The 15,254-nt window shown below is 49.1% G+C and overlaps 1 protein-coding gene across 21 annotated transcripts in view; it reads right to left on the bottom strand.

Moving 5' to 3' along the window:
* Nucleotides 1–15,254, bottom strand: part of MAPT (microtubule associated protein tau) — a 140,537-nt gene that overhangs the window by 51,327 nt on the left and 73,956 nt on the right. For 13 of the 21 annotated variants that reach the window (XM_017871629.1, XM_017871631.1, XM_017871635.1 and 10 more), the window contains exons 3-5: nucleotides 8,474–8,560; nucleotides 5,937–6,023; nucleotides 1,929–1,994 (exon numbers count right to left, since the gene is read on the bottom strand). In XM_017871629.1, coding sequence (XP_017727118.1) covers nucleotides 1,929–1,994; nucleotides 5,937–6,023; nucleotides 8,474–8,560 — 240 coding nt within the window. The remainder of the gene's footprint in view (nucleotides 1–1,928; nucleotides 1,995–5,936; nucleotides 6,024–8,473; nucleotides 8,561–15,254) is intronic. The other 8 variants (XM_017871636.1, XM_017871640.1, XM_017871622.1 and 5 more) reach the window with 2 other exon arrangements.

Here is a 15,254-nt window from a genome sequence, read left to right as displayed (position 1 = left end):
TTTATTGATTCCCTAGGATGCTAGGAAGTACTCAGCAAATATTAAATGTAGCAATTCTCAGGGGTTAGGAGGAGTTCGAGATAAATGAGTACTGTAAACACAGTAGTCCAGGTAAGTTAAGCCCCCATGCCCTCTTCAGGAGGCCTGGTCTCTAGACACTGACAGAAGAAAAGTCCACCCATTGTATACAGGCCTTCCCATGGCTTACTCTCAAAAGACTGTAGCTCCATCCTGAAACACCTTTTTCCATCTTACTAATAGGTACTTTATCCCTCCATGATTCCAGGCTGCTGTCACAAAGCTTAAAATTCAGTGAGCGCAAAAGTCAAGTTCCCAGCAAAGATGGTGGCCTGGGCTTTTCCTGTTGCATGGAATATGTTCCGTGGGCATGTAGACATAGCCTGCGCTAAAAATCGGTAGAAAAAACTCAGATCCACTTCTATTTATGAAAAGCAATGATTTCTAGAGGTCATACGTTATCAAAGCCTCTAGTTTTACCTAAGTTGAAAAACATGACCTAAAAGAAACATGAGCCAGGCTTCTAGTTTTTGAAGCTCTTTGTTAGCCTAAGAATGAACATGCGCCTTTCTGTGCCATGTGAGATGAGAAACGTCAGCCTGCTATAGGCTGTGACCTCTCTGGGGGCAGGAATGTGTAGTTAGGCCTCAAAATACCCTCAGCGAGGCAGAGTCTCCTAGGATCAGATGGCCTCAGAGGCAGCTCTGAGCACTGGACAGAGCCCATCACTCGGGAGAAAAGAACAGCATCTTCCCAGCCCTTTTGCAATCTAGAAGCTTCCACATTTTACAGTAGGTTCTCAAGTTCATTTATCTAGCAAATGACAGAAAACAAGCCCAGCCCACATTATATCAGTGTCACAGGTCTCCCATTTCCTAAAGTTAGGAATCTCTAGGATTTTTAAAGTTCTTAAGATATTTATGATAAATGGTTACACAAAGCTGTCTTTCTTGAACACAGCAGTTTGGTACCTGAGAAGAAAATCATAAGGGTTGAAGGCTGCAGAGAAGAAAGTTTAAAAGCAATCGCTTGGGGGTGACATGGTTAAGGCCTTGCTCCTGGATCGGCCAGAGGGCAGCCTGCAGCGAGAATCGCCCGTCACACATATTTGAGTTTCTTTTTTCTTTTTGAGACAGAGTTTCACTCTTGTTGCCCAGGCTGGAGTGCAATGGCGTGATCTCGGCTCCCTGCAATGTCCGCCTCTTGGGTTTGAGCGATTGTCCTGCCTCAGCCTCCTGAGTAGCTGGGATTACAGGCACCCACCACCATGCCCAGCTAATTTTTTTTTTTTAGATGGAGTCTCGCTCTGTGGCCCAGGCTGGAGTGCAGTGGCGTGATCTCGGCTCACTGCAAGCTCCGCCTCCCGGGTTCAGGCCATTCTCCTGCCTCAGCCTCCGGAGTAGCTGGGACTACAGGTGCCTGCAACCACACCTGGCTAATTTTTTGTATTTTTAGTAGAGACGGGGTTTCACCGTGTTAGCCAGCATGGACGCCTGGCTAATTTTTTTATTTGTAGTGAGACAGGATTTCACCATGTTGGCCAGGCTGGTCTCAAACGCTTGACCTCAGGTGATCTGCCCACCTGGGTCTCCCAAAGTGCTGGGATTAGTGGTGTGAGTCACCGTGCCCAGCCTAGAGTTCCTGTTAGACATTCATTCTCAGCTCCCAGGCCAGACTAGCGTCTTTCAGAACTCTAAACGCCTTAGGAATTGCTCAGAAATGGTATTAGAAAAAAACCACCAGGGCTCTTTCTATATCTGAGTAGCCAACCTTTGATAAGAACCAACTCCCTAAAATCTCCTGGATTTGTGAATTAGGGCTCGGGTCCAAATGATCTTTTCAGGGCAGAGCCCACCCCATGTCCCTCCTCCCAACCCCAAAGTCATGGCAGGCAATTCCAGTTCACTGACCTTGGGTCACGTGACCAGCAGCTTCGTCTTCCAGGCTGGGGGTGTCTCCAATGCCTGCTTCTTCAGCTGGTGTATGTGTCAGCAAATGAAGGGGGGTAAAAGTAAAAACAGTTATTGTTTGCTAGAAACCAAGCTCTCTGTGTCTTCTGATATTTTCCCTAAAACATTCAGGAAAGTCACGTCCCAAGAATACTAAGGTGCCTCAGCTCTGGCTTCTCTGCAAATGTCATTGCTGAGGATGCTGGTGGTAAAAGTTCACTAAATAAAATGCACAGCACCCACATGCAAGTGTGGCTATGACCTAGTAGGAAAGACTTTCTTCACTTTGGGCCCAGGGTCCTGAATGCCTCACTCCACAAGGACACACAGGCTGAGTGACGTCAGAGAAGCAGTTTGCTGCTGGGCCATGGTCGTGGAGGCTGTGTCTAAGCAGTGGCTGCCGGAAAGTTCAAGGAAAGATTTTGCCTGGGTTGTGGAGTCAGGCAGACGGAGTTCGTATCCAGGCACCAGCATTCATTCAACCTCTCTGGGCCTCCATTTCCTCATCTAGAACCCCAAGATGAAGATACTAGTTTGTCTTGTAGAAGGATGGTTAGGGTTAGTAAGAGAATTTGTGTGAACATGTTTAGCCTGGTGCCTGGCATATGGTAGGTGCCCCAAAATGTTACGTTTCCTTCCTCCCAACTTCTGGGCAAATGCCTTTGACAGAATGCCCTGAATGGGTGCTACTTGGTAAGAGGGAGGCTGGCAGTGCTACTGAGCAGCTTTTGGGGGTATCTTGGGTTCCTGTTTAGGAAGCCACAGCTCACCCCAAACAAGAAAGACTGAGAAAGTTCCTGACCACATCAACAGTACCAAAATCAATGTGCTTTAAAAATACCCATTTCTGCATCATAAACAACAGGACACTGTTACAGGACAATGCATGCAATTGTCCAGAAGAAGAGTTTATAAGGCAAGTTGGCCACGCTGACATGCATTGACCTCAGGCCACCAGAATCACCAGCATTTCCTGAGGGCAGTGATAGAGGTCACTGCCTCTGAGAAATGCATACATGTTGCTGGCCGGGCCACCAGTCTTATCTCCCAGGCCTGCAATGAGTCAGTCACTCTCTGCACCTAAGACAGGAATGCTGGATCCCCACCACTGGCCAGCACAGGCCTGTGTGAAGACTGTAGGCAAGGGAGAGAAAGGTTCTCGAGGTTCCTGGCAGCCATGTGGTAGCCTCAGAAACACCCAGGCCATTGGCTGTCCCCAGGCAGCTGCTAAGGGGATGGGAGGGCAGGCAATAGGCTCAGGGGGCTCCCATCGCTAGCACTAGCATGACACAGACACCCTCCGGGTCCATCTAGCCGACACTGCGCTGCCCACGAGGCCCAGTGGTGACAGTGGCTTGTCATGCGACAACATCACTGAGTGAGTGTTGGCTCAACTGCCTGGGCACAGCTCTGAATGCAGATTGGGCCTGAGTTTCTGACAAGGTGATGGCAATGATAGAAAGGCTCAGAGCAACAGCAAATCCCGCTAAATGCCAGAGTCCTTGAGACAGAGAGCATGTGGAGGCTTCCCCGGACACTGTCACTGCCACGGCACTGGGTGAGTCACCTTGCTGTCACACACCAGCGCAGGGCTACGATAGCCGGGCCTGGCGTGAGTCAGAAATTGGAGGCTGCACTGTCTTTGCCACCGCTGGACCCCAGCAAGGGAGCTGCTTGGAAACACCAAGGAGGGAGGGAGGGCACAGTGGAAGTTGGGCCTCACATCACCAATGGCCTCTCTGTACCCTGGGGCACGTTTTACAAGAGCCAGGAGGGCCCTGTGCTCTCCAGCAAGGCAGGATCCTGCAAGGGGGTGGCCACTCTGCACCCTGACTGGATGGCCCATGGGGAGTTTCACTGGAGCGCCAAGAACAGCAAACAGGATAGGCCAGAGTGAGGTGCCAACTAAGGTCTGCATTGTCAGTAGCTGAAGACACATGCACCCAACTCTAGAACCACCCCACCACATGGAGGGTGTAAAGGGATCTTTAGGAGGATTTCCTTGGAGAGAGTGGCTTGGGGGTGGTGGGAGTGGCTACATGGCCACCCCCATCACAGTCCCAGTACAACGTTTCAACTCAATACGTTGAGGACATGTGGTGCGTGTCCCCTCTGGTTAGGGACCTGGTAGACTGTGATCAGGGCCCCACCAAGGAACACTGAGAATCTGCCCATTCTCAGATGGAAGATGGGCTGGCCTTGCTTTGGGGGCAGAGCAAAGGACAGATGCTACAGTCCTGAGAACTGTCCGCACACCCACAGTTTGCTTGCCAGCGTGTTTCCCGTGGGCCCCATGTGGGCACAGGTCAGACAGTGCATGGGAGCCTCAGATCATGTCTAAGAGGTGGCAACCAGCAGGACCTCAGAGGTGAGGCTGCAGCCAGATCTTCAGAATCCCACAGGGCTGAGGAGATGACATGGCCACCAGAATCCAGTGCAGAGGAAGGGCTCTTCAGGGGAGGATAGCTGGAGATGGCAGGCTGGGGGAAGAGTCTAGAAGAATTCAAATAAGGTCCCCATGGAGAGCGAGAGAAAAAGAATCTCCTTGAAACCTCTGCAGGGAGTGTGACATGGCTCACACCAGGACCAACTCAGTAAGAACCTTCCTGTTTCTCCTACCCCTCCCTTCCCCGCCAGCCCCCGAGGGGAATGGCGGCAACTTTGAATGGAGTTAGAAGCTTTGACTGTCACATGGGACTGGCTGTTCTAATTATTTAGCATTTGCACACTGTGTTTTGCCACTGTGGAGACTAACGTACTTTAAATCACTTTGGAGTGATGGGAAAGTCAAGAGTTGGCTAGAGTTTTCATTCTGGGCAGGGGAGGGATTTCCCCCAGTGAAATGACTGAAGGGAGAGAAGGAGAGAAACTGAAGTTCCCCCATGATCTTATCCCGTGATTGTGCCACGGTCTTCAAACGTCCTTCACGTTCAAGGATGAGGCTCTGCCCCAGCTTCAAGGCCATCCCCTCTGCCCATCTCAGGGGACCTCACGGATCAAGTCACAAAGCAGAAATGCACTCAGAAGGGGCCGGGGTGGGGCTGGTCTCAACACACAGAGCCCTAGAGAACGCTGCAGGCTTCCCCAGTAGCTGCAGGGAGCACCATCTTTAGGAAGGAAAGGAAACTCTTTTCTGGGCACATCTTCCCTGCTCTCCATTGCTGATGAAGTCCTGTCTAGGCCTCTTCTGCATTTCTTGTTGGGCAACTGGGCACCCTCCAAATCATCAAACCAACAGCTGGCATCTTTATGTAAGTGCAGTGAAGAAGACATGAAGGAAATGATGCCAGGAGCTCCAGCCTGTGCGGGCGTTTCCTAGGGCCTGGTGGGCTGAGCCACTCTTGGGTGACTGCAGCCTTGAGCCCAGCGCCCTGTCCAATCAATTCCCCATCACCCGTGTTGACAAGGCATTCTCGTCATGCCTGTTCTACACGAATATGTTTGAAAAGGAGACAGAGTCCCAGAACTGGATGCTAGATCACATGTCTCAGCTCCTCTGGGACCACCTCATTAAGATCACCAAAAGATGTGGTCCAGTCATCTGCACCCTCTGTGCGCTCAGGTGATCTTTGGGTCCACCCCTTGGGAGGTGACCCTGTGCCGGACAGTCTGAGCAGGAGGGCGGACTGACCTCAGGTGTCAAGAAGGCACGGGTCTGCCACCACCTGCCCCAGAAAATCCTGCAGAGAACTCCCTGGGACTGATGTGCTGACTGAGGCAAGATGAGGAGCGTCTAGAAGAAGTCCCGAAGGCCCTAAATACTCTGAGAGGCTGGCAGGCAGCCAGGGAGGTAACCAGGCACCAAGACATCAAGCTACTCACAACCCAAGATTCCCAGGAGCCAGAATCCACCCATGTTCCTGCCCCACAGGAGGATAAACACACAAAGTGCCCTCACTTCTGTCGCAGGTCAGCTGGGGCACCGGGCAGGGCCTTGACTGCCTGGGGGTCTCTGCGGCTCACCCTCACCTGTGGTTCCTTCTGGGATCTCCATGTGGAGCTGGGCGGCATCCTGCTCGCCGGGAGCTCTCTCATCCACTAAGGGCGCTGTCACATCTGGAAACCACCGAGAACCACCTTAGAGGAGCCAGGATGAGCCACGCCCAGCCCCTCACCTTTGCTTCTTGTGCAGGAGCAATGCAGGGAGGAGGAGTGAGGAGGGGATCAGCCATATGCAGGAAAGCAGCCCTGAAGCAGGGCCTGAAGCCCCTGCTGCCAGCTCCCCAGGAAGCACACTGACATGCTGCTAAGTGGTACTGGCTCATGAACTGCCCAGCTCATCCACCAGGAAAGCCCGGCAGCCCTGTCTAAACCCCAGTGAAAGGGACTGCTGGGCATGGCCCCAGGCATTTTAAAAGAATACTGAAAACCAGATGATTGCTCATAACTATTTGATCCTCAAGGCGAGAATTACGACTGAGACAGCACAGGGACTGGGGGGCTTAGGGCAGGGCCTATGGTTTTGCTGTGAGACTTTGGGCAAATCCTTGGTCCATTTTGACTGGACAGTTTCCTCATCTGCAAAATGGCAGTGTCTTCTCTAGGTGACTTCCAAGACTTCTCCCAGGTCTAACCCGTCTCCAAGCCCATGACCCATAATTCAAAAATGCAGTCTCTTGCATGGCAATAAATAGGTCCGGTCCTGTCCAAAGTCAGGCATTTGACTGTCGCATGGGTCCACCTTCACAGCAGAGGCAGGAGGGAAAGCTCGGCTACCAGGAGCTGCTGTCAGTCTCTCATCAAGGTAAATGCTTCCAAATCAGTGTTTCTCTCAAGCAATGCCCTGGCACACTCCCAGGCCACTCTAGGTACACGTAAGGAGTTGTCAGCTTTGAACGCTTTCCAAGTTCAATGAAGGACATTTTAATTATGGTTGTCTTGGGTGCAGGCAGAGCAACCAGGCAAGATCCCAGCCCCAGCAGGGCTCCCTCCACCAGGGGTGGGAGCCAGTGCTCTTGAGTCTCACGCCTGCACAGGGTCCAGAGGGCATTGAGACTTGTTTGGGAGATTCTTCCAGACTCTGTTGAGGGAGCACTGAGAGCCAAGGCTTGGGAAGCTGGCATGAGGTCTGGCATCGTTTTGTAGACTTTCTCAGGATGGCAGGCAACTTGCAAAACCATCCCAACAAGATGGGCAGGAAGTGTCTTGCATCACTGGCTCTAAGAAGGAGCCAGGAGAATCTGACCTGGATATTCTCATGAGGCTAAGAACCTCAGCAGCAAGGCCCACACCTGCTGCATCCTCTAAAGATGCAGCATTGTACCAAGCAAGGGGCGGGCACTTGACAGCCACTTTCCAAATTCATCCAAAGGTAGATGCTTGCAGAGACACTTGGGCCAGTTTTTCACCCCAAGACACAAGATCCAAATGAATGGGCAGAGCCTGAAGAAGTGCTGAGAAACCTACAAGAAAGCTGTCCTTGAACCTCCAAGGGGAGGATGGAGAGATAGATGGGCAGATACTGCCAACTAGTCACTTGAAAGCCATTATTAACGTTCTTCTCCCTTGATTTATTCTGCTAAAGAGGCTGGAAGGCAAAATGCTCAATGTCCCAGCCTTGCCTGCAGCAAGGGGTGGCCGTAAGACCCAGCTCTGGCTGATGAGACATAAGTGGAAGACTGCCACTTGCAAGAAAACTCCTGCTTTCCCAAGGGGACATATTAAGTTTCAGGGCCCTTTTGGCCACTTTGCTTTGCAACTCGTTCCTGCTTCAAAGGCAGATATGATGCCTGGAAGTGCAGCAACCACTTTGTAACCATAAGGCAACAATCCAACCACTAAAGATGACAGAAAATAAAGACGGGAGAGCATCAGTGACCCTTGAGGTGCTGGCCAAGTTCAGGCATCTGATTATGTGAGAAAAGTAAACCTCTTCATGTAAATGCCACAGTTAGTTGGGGTTTATGTTTCTTACAGCCAAATGCAGTCTTGACTGACACAGATGGGAAGCAAGAGAAGATGGTCAAAATCAGGACTGAGGAGCACGTCAGGAAGTATGTGAGTCCTAATAACCTAGATGCTGAGTGTCTGGAAAGGACAGGTGAGAAGGGCCAGAACAAACACTGTGGCCAAAGTCCAGAGGCCCAGGCCACACCCAGAGCCCCCAAAATGAAGGATACTAAACCACGATCAAATGTGCACTGACCTGCCCCTTCCCTCAGGGCTGCTCTGAGGACCTGCTGGCCCCTGAAGAAAGAGAGAAGAGGGGGCTTTTGAAAGGTGTATGGGAGGACAGTTGTATGGAGCGGGGCTTTGTGGAGCTGTGCGCGGGACTCTCCAAGGGTGGCTGCCTCCAGAGCACACATGGGATGAAGGTGCCCACGCTCAGCACCAGCAAGCAAGGCATCGAAGCAGGGCTCAGCTCCCGCCACACTGTCCTGCAAAGCACCGAATGAGTGAGCACATTTCTCAGCCAGGGGGAGCAGCAGACGCAGCCAGGAGGGAGGCTCAAAGCACGGCTAAGCGCAGGCTGGAGGCATGGAGGGGGCGTCTAAAGGGGGGCCCACCTTCCGCTGTTGGAGTGCTCTTAGCATCAGAGGTTTCAGAGCCCAGTTCCTCAGATCCGTCCTCAGCGGGGGTCTGCAGGGGAGATTCTGGAACACACATGGTGAGGCCTCAGAATGGTGGCCTCTCCCCAGCGCCCCCTTTTGATCTCAGGAGGAACTGGGGAGCAGTGTCTTGTGGAGCTGAAAATTGCTCCCCATGGAAACAGTTGGAACACTGCCTTGTGACAAACCCACAAAGGGGACCAACCCCACCTCCCTCCCTGCCAACACGACTGTGCCCCACACCAGGGCCATCAGACGAGGACACAGGTGATGTGCGTTTGCTCCTGGGTGACAGGAGAAAGTGCTTCTTAACCAGCTAGTGGTGCCACCTGAGGCAAAGGTTGGTCAACGGGCAGCAAATACCAGAAAGCCCAGCTACGCATGAACCTTCTGCTTTGTTCATTGCTATTAATTAACAAGTAGACACCTAGGAAAACACTCAGAGATCCAACCCCTTCCTTGGAAAAGGAGTCAGCTCAGGGCAGACGCAGTGCTTACTTCTAAGTGGACATTGGGTGGTGTTTGGATGCCATCAAGCGTCCATAGAAAGATCTCCAAGGACTGATGGACAAGCTGTGAGTTACATTTGAAATGGCAGCCATGGGTACCTACAAGAAAGCTGTCCTTTCAGAATGGGAAGCTTGGGCAAGAGAGGCCCAAATGATCACAGTGGTTGACAACCACACCCTCCACCAATAATGTCCTTAGTAAGGCAGCTTTTGTTGGCTTAATAGAAATGAGAAAACTACCTCCTCCTCCTAGAAGGACTGAATTGTCCCTTCCCTGTGGTACTTTGGCCACTGGGAGTCAATCTGCCCTGGTTATTTTATGGGCTTATCAATGCATCCTGCAGTATCCGGGGCTGAGCAGGTCAAGACCTTACCCTCTGGAAGGTTGAGACTTCTTGAGAGCCTGATGTATACAGAGCTGAGTGCTAGGTACTGGGAAGGCACAAAACGCTCAGAAGATACAGCCTGTGTTCTGGGAGTACACACTCTCCTGAGGGAGGAAGGATGGCCACACAGAGCAAAAGACTCCAGGGCAGGCCCAGGGCCAGCCGATAGGGTCCTCCTGGAGGTGCCCTACCAGGAAGCGGGAGTTATAGGCTAGAAAGCACGGGACCAAGGGGCAAGATGGCTGGGTTCAAGTCCCAGTTCCACTTCTTTCTGGTCAGGTGGACTTGGACCTGCCTCTCAGGGCCTCTGTTTCCTCATTTGTAAAATGGGTGAGATGACCTCAACTCTACCTGCCTCCTCCTAGAGTTGCTGGGAGAATCCCATGAGTGAATGTTGGTAAAAGCACCTTCAAATCATGAGGATTTATACATGTGGATCTAGTTCTCATTGATGTAAAGGAGCCAAATGTTTATGGGGGCAGCCCTGGGCTTCCCTTCAATTCAGTCCCACCTGGGCTGTCCACAGGGGACCATTGTAGTAAATCATGGCTCAAACCATGATGGGTGGGTGGATGGATGGATGGATGAATGGGTGGATGGATGAATGGGTGGATGGATGGATGGATGATTGGATGAATGTATTATTGGATAGATGACTGGATGGATGGGTGAATTACTGAATGATTAGATGGATGTATAATTATAAGGATGGATATATGAATTAATAATTTATTAGTTGGATGTATGAATGTATAATTGGATAGAGGTATGATTGGATGTATAATTATATGGATGTGTGTATGTATAACTGAACGACTAGATGCATGTATGAATGTATAATTGGATGGATGTGTAATTGGATATATGATTGGATGATTGGGTGGATGGATGGATGGGTGGATGGATGGATGGATGGATGGGTGGATGGATGGATGGGTGATGTGTAGATGATTCTGGCAGAGAGGATATGGGTGGATGGATGTATGAATGGGATGGATGGATAAATGGATGATGGTATCAGAGACCATATGATGATCAAATGGATAATGGGATGGATACCAGGAAGGAATGGATGGATAATTTGGACTGAATCGATGGATAGATGAAATGATGTACACGATGTAATCCGGTTGGATTTATGTACTGCAACGGATCGGACTGATTGATGGTGGAAGAAGGCGATGGATGGCATAAACTGGCATCGATGCGACGCCAGTGGATAGTACAGATGTTGACTGGATTAGTATGATATGACTTGGATGGATATAGGAAGGATGAAGAAGGGACTGGAGGATGGGTGATGAATACGTAGGGAAGAATGGCATGATGTACAGATCAACGATTGGATGTACGTATACATCTGGAATGAAGGATCGGATGATTGGGTGATTGGACTGGAACTGGCATGGATGGATGGATGGATGGATGGGTGGGTGGTGTATAGATGACTGGATGTATGTATGATTGGGTGGATGGAGGAAGATATGGGTGGATGGATGGGTGGATAGATGGATGGATGTGATGGTAGCATGTAAAGCTTCCATCAGAATTTCTGAGTTCTTTGCCAGTACCTCTTAGTCATCTTCCCTCAGCTTCTCCTGTGCCTGGCAATGCATGCCCAGAAAAGCCTCTCCAGTCTTCCCAGTGGTGTCTCAGCCATCAGATCAGTGGTTCCTCAGCTCTCAGCTCAGTGAATTCACTCCCCTCTGTATGACAGAAATTCCTCACTCTTCATGCACATGGTGGCTGAATGGGTTTCCTCTGCTGTCTAATTGCCCTATTCATGGCTTAGACTCAACTCTGGATAGATCAGAGCGTCTAGAGAGGCAGATGGGGCCCAAATCCTGGCTCCACCACCTATCGGTTGTGTGATGCTGACCAAATTACCTAACCTCCCTCTGCCTCAGTTTTCTCCCTTGTATAATGGGCATGGGAGTAGCTCCACTGGCTCACAGGGCTTCTGTCAGCATGAAACTGTTGAATGCTTATTTAAAGCACTTTGTACCATGCCTGGCAGATGAGAAACCCCCAATAAGTGGCAGTGATTATTTTCAGTCCTTGTCACCTTGGTTGAAGGGCCCAATGTAGCACTGCTCACGCTCACCAGCAGGAACTTGAGTATTTTATTTAGTGCCGATGGTGGTGATGCAGATATGGAATCGACTGGGAATCCTGGAGGGCCCCTAGCAGGTAGCTGACCATTGCACCAGATGGACAAAGTGGCTCTGGTTATATGAGGAAAAGTCAAGCATCACGTTGTAGTTACAGATCCCATCAAGCACATGGGGACTTTTAGTCTGGAAACTGCAAACACTCCCTCTGTGGCACAGACTGCTGAGGGTCCACCTGGTGTCCATTCTCTACCTTCCTTGGGAACAGAGCCCTGATATGATATAGAAAAGAGCTGTGCCCAGTTAAAAGGCCACATCTGCCAGCTTCCTGGGCAGGCAGGGGTGGCTGATAAGAAACTAAGGGAAGTCATTGGATAGGAAGTCCAGGAAAATGTCTGGATGGGAGGCGCTCAGCTGAGAGGGTCTCCCTTTGTGCCCAGCTCATACCCTTCCTCCTTTTCCAGGGGCCTTTCTGAACATGAGACATCTTGAACATGGAAGTCACATACTCAGAATGGGTTTTTTTTTTTTTTTTTTTTTTCTGGCTATATGAAAAGATCATTGTCAGTTCACTGGCTGTGCAAAACAGGCTGGGTACCAGAATTGGCCTGTGGGTCATAGTTTTTGGAGCCCTGCTTTAAGGAATGGCTCTGGGGCCTTGGTGGGAGACAGGATGAAGGGAAGAGGGTGTAAAGGTCTCAGGGCTGCTGTTGCAAAACCAAGGTTTGTGGTGAGGAGGTCTGTGTTGGATGGAATGGAGGTGAGGTCCCTGGGTGCTGTGGAGGGTTGTGGGAGGAACTGGCCAGGGTCATGATGGACAAGTTGATGGTGGCACAACCAACAGCAGTAGAGAAACCAGTAATGGCCCAGGATGGGGGAGCACAGAGTTTGGTTTTTACTTGTTAGGCTTGGGCATTCAGTGGAGTTGTCCCTTGGGCGACAAGAAGGCTCTGTTGAACTCTGAGAAAGGCACTCCACCTGGAGCGGGAATAATTTAGAGTCAGTTTCAGGATGGGGCTGGTTCTGTGCATGAAACAGAATGAGAAGATGAAAAAAAGGCAAGTGGAGTTCAAGTGCACTGTGAGATCAGACACCTCACACCCTTTGTTAAAACACCATCCCTGGACACCTGGCCCTGGCTGCACCCATCCCACAAAGAACAGCTCATCTTAAACAAGCTTCCAGCACGAACATAGCTCCTTGGTCCTGGAGCTTGTAAGAGCCTGCAAACTGCCGCAAGGCAGCTTTGGACAAATGATAAGGCAGCATCACGCAGACTTCTGGGGCATCTATATGGGCATGATGGTCCTCCTTTCCCCAATCTGTTCCCAGCTTGAGCCCTACAGTCCTTATCATTTGCATTGGTCTCCTTGTTAAATTCCTTGGAAGTAGTGAAGGAGGAAGAAGCCCCATTTGCATGTCTTATCTGGAAGGCATAACAAGTTAACTCATCAACACCTTTTAATTCATTAGGGTGCACTAGTTTATAGGTAACCAACTTTCATCTACTTTTCAGCTCTCTTGGGCAGGTATCCAGCCATATTTCAACTCTTAGCATCCACTTAGACACTCTTTGTTCTGGTATTTAACATGTAGTTTCTTGTCTTCTGTCACTTATTTAAAATGTTGTTAGTAAAGTGACACCTTCTGCCAAGTCAAACCTGTCACACCCGACATAAAAACAGCTCCTTGTAAGCTTTCAGTAGCAAGAATTAATTTGATGAGGATTATGAACACCTTAAGTATTACTTGCTTTCTTGGAAAGTATGTTCTTTGGGTAAGCAATTTATCTTCAAATGCTTTCCTTTCAGAGCAATTTCAAAAAGGTTGGCAATTTAGATTTTGCATTTTTGCATATAGTATATATAGTGCATATATATATACACACACATATGTTTTGGCATAGAACTTCTGATCATGTTTTATGTGAAAGCATTGAATAGTTTTAGCAAACATATTTTAGGCAACTCAAACACTAACTTTGTGAACTTGTCCTCACTTTACACATTAAATTTAGTTTCTCTTCAGAAAATAAGAGTGGTAAAACCCACTTCTTTCCCAGACTTTATTTCATTTTTGTTTTTTGAGACAGGGTCTCGCTCTGTTGCCCAGGTTGGAGTACAGTGGTACAACCACAGCTCACTGCAGCCTCAAACTCCTGGGCTCAGATGATTCTCCCACCTTAGTCCCCCAAGTTGCTGGGACTACAGGAGTGCGCCACCACGCCTGGCTAATTTTTGTATTTTTTGTAGAGACGGGATTTCACCACATTGCCCAGGCTGGCCTCAAACTCCTGGGCTCAAGCAATCCACCTGCCTCAGCCTTCCAAAGTGTGGGATTACAGGCATTAGCCACTGCACCTGGTCTCCTGGAGTTAATTTTAAAGGAACTTGTTATTTTGGAACAGTTTTAGATTTACAGAAAACTTGCGAAGTTAGTACAGAGAGTATACCCCACATCCAGTTCCCCTGTTATGAACATCTTACAGGATCATGGTACATTTGCTACAGCATAACACATATTTTAAACTTACTCTAAGCCAGGCTGCCCTGCCTCTAAATAGAATGTCATTTTTCACTGGCACAATTCATATGAGGCATCTGTTGTGATTCTAACTTGAATTCCACCCAAGAGAGTTTAATAACTGAAGTTCCAAGGGGGCTTGGTGGAAAGAGTGACAAGGGGGAAATATGGCCCATGTGGAGGTGCAGCCATGGACCTGCTCTGGCAGCCCACGGTCTGAGCACGAGGCTCCTTTGTCATCTGTGAAGCGGATGTCATCCACCTCACGGGCTGTTGTGAGCATCACCTATTGCCAATAGTAGAGTGCTACAAAAACATCCCAATTAGCATTCTGAGGTAGTTCCCTTATAAGTAGGGTGGCATTTACTATCACCCAAATCAGGACACTTGAAAGAGAAAGCAGCACTATTTTTTTTTTTCTTTTGAGAAGGAGTTGACTGGGAGCAGTGGCTCGTGCCTGTAATCCCAGCACTTTGGGAGGCTGAGGTGGGCAGATCATGAGGTCAGGAGTCCGAGACCAGCCTGGCCAACGTGGTAAAACCCTGTCTCTAGTAAAAATACAAAAATTAGCTGGGTGTGGTGGCGGGTGCCTGTAATCCTAGCTACTTGGGAGACTGAGGCAGGAGAATCGCTTGAACCCAGGAGGCGGAGGTTGCGGTGAGCCGAGATGGCACCACTGTACTCCAGCCTTGGCGACAGAGCGAGACTCTGTCTTAAAATAATAATAACAATAATAATAATAAATATTTTGAATGTATTATATTTAAATAAAACATACGTATCTCAAGTGAAGGAAAGACGTTACATATAGAAGCATTTAGGCACGCAAGAAGTGGCCATGTTACTTCACTGCCCATCCACAAAGTACAAATTTTACCGTGACCATATTAAACAACTAAAATCACAACCTATTAGTCATTATAAATGTAGTACAAATCACTACACCTCCTTCTCAAAAAGCTATTGACTCAATACCGTGTGGATCAGACCACTAAAATGCCTCCACACAGAATCTCAAATAACCTCAATTAATAAAATGAGATGTTAATAATGTCTATTTTGTTGGCCTGAAATGCAACACACCTTCTGGCATTTTTATTTCCTTGGAGATTGAACCGTAGCAAGAATTTTGTGATCACTGTACAGTGGTGAGTGAAACCTCAAAATACATTCTGGAATTTGTAAGGGATGCATTTTTTTTTTTTTTTTT

Source organism: Rhinopithecus bieti, unplaced genomic scaffold, assembly GCF_001698545.2.
Source record: "Rhinopithecus bieti isolate Rb0 unplaced genomic scaffold, ASM169854v2 scaffold_6904, whole genome shotgun sequence".
Lineage (NCBI taxonomy): Eukaryota > Metazoa > Chordata > Mammalia > Primates > Cercopithecidae > Rhinopithecus > Rhinopithecus bieti.
The sequence above is the reverse complement of the archived record's forward strand: the minus strand, read 5'-3'. Positions and strand labels throughout refer to the sequence as shown.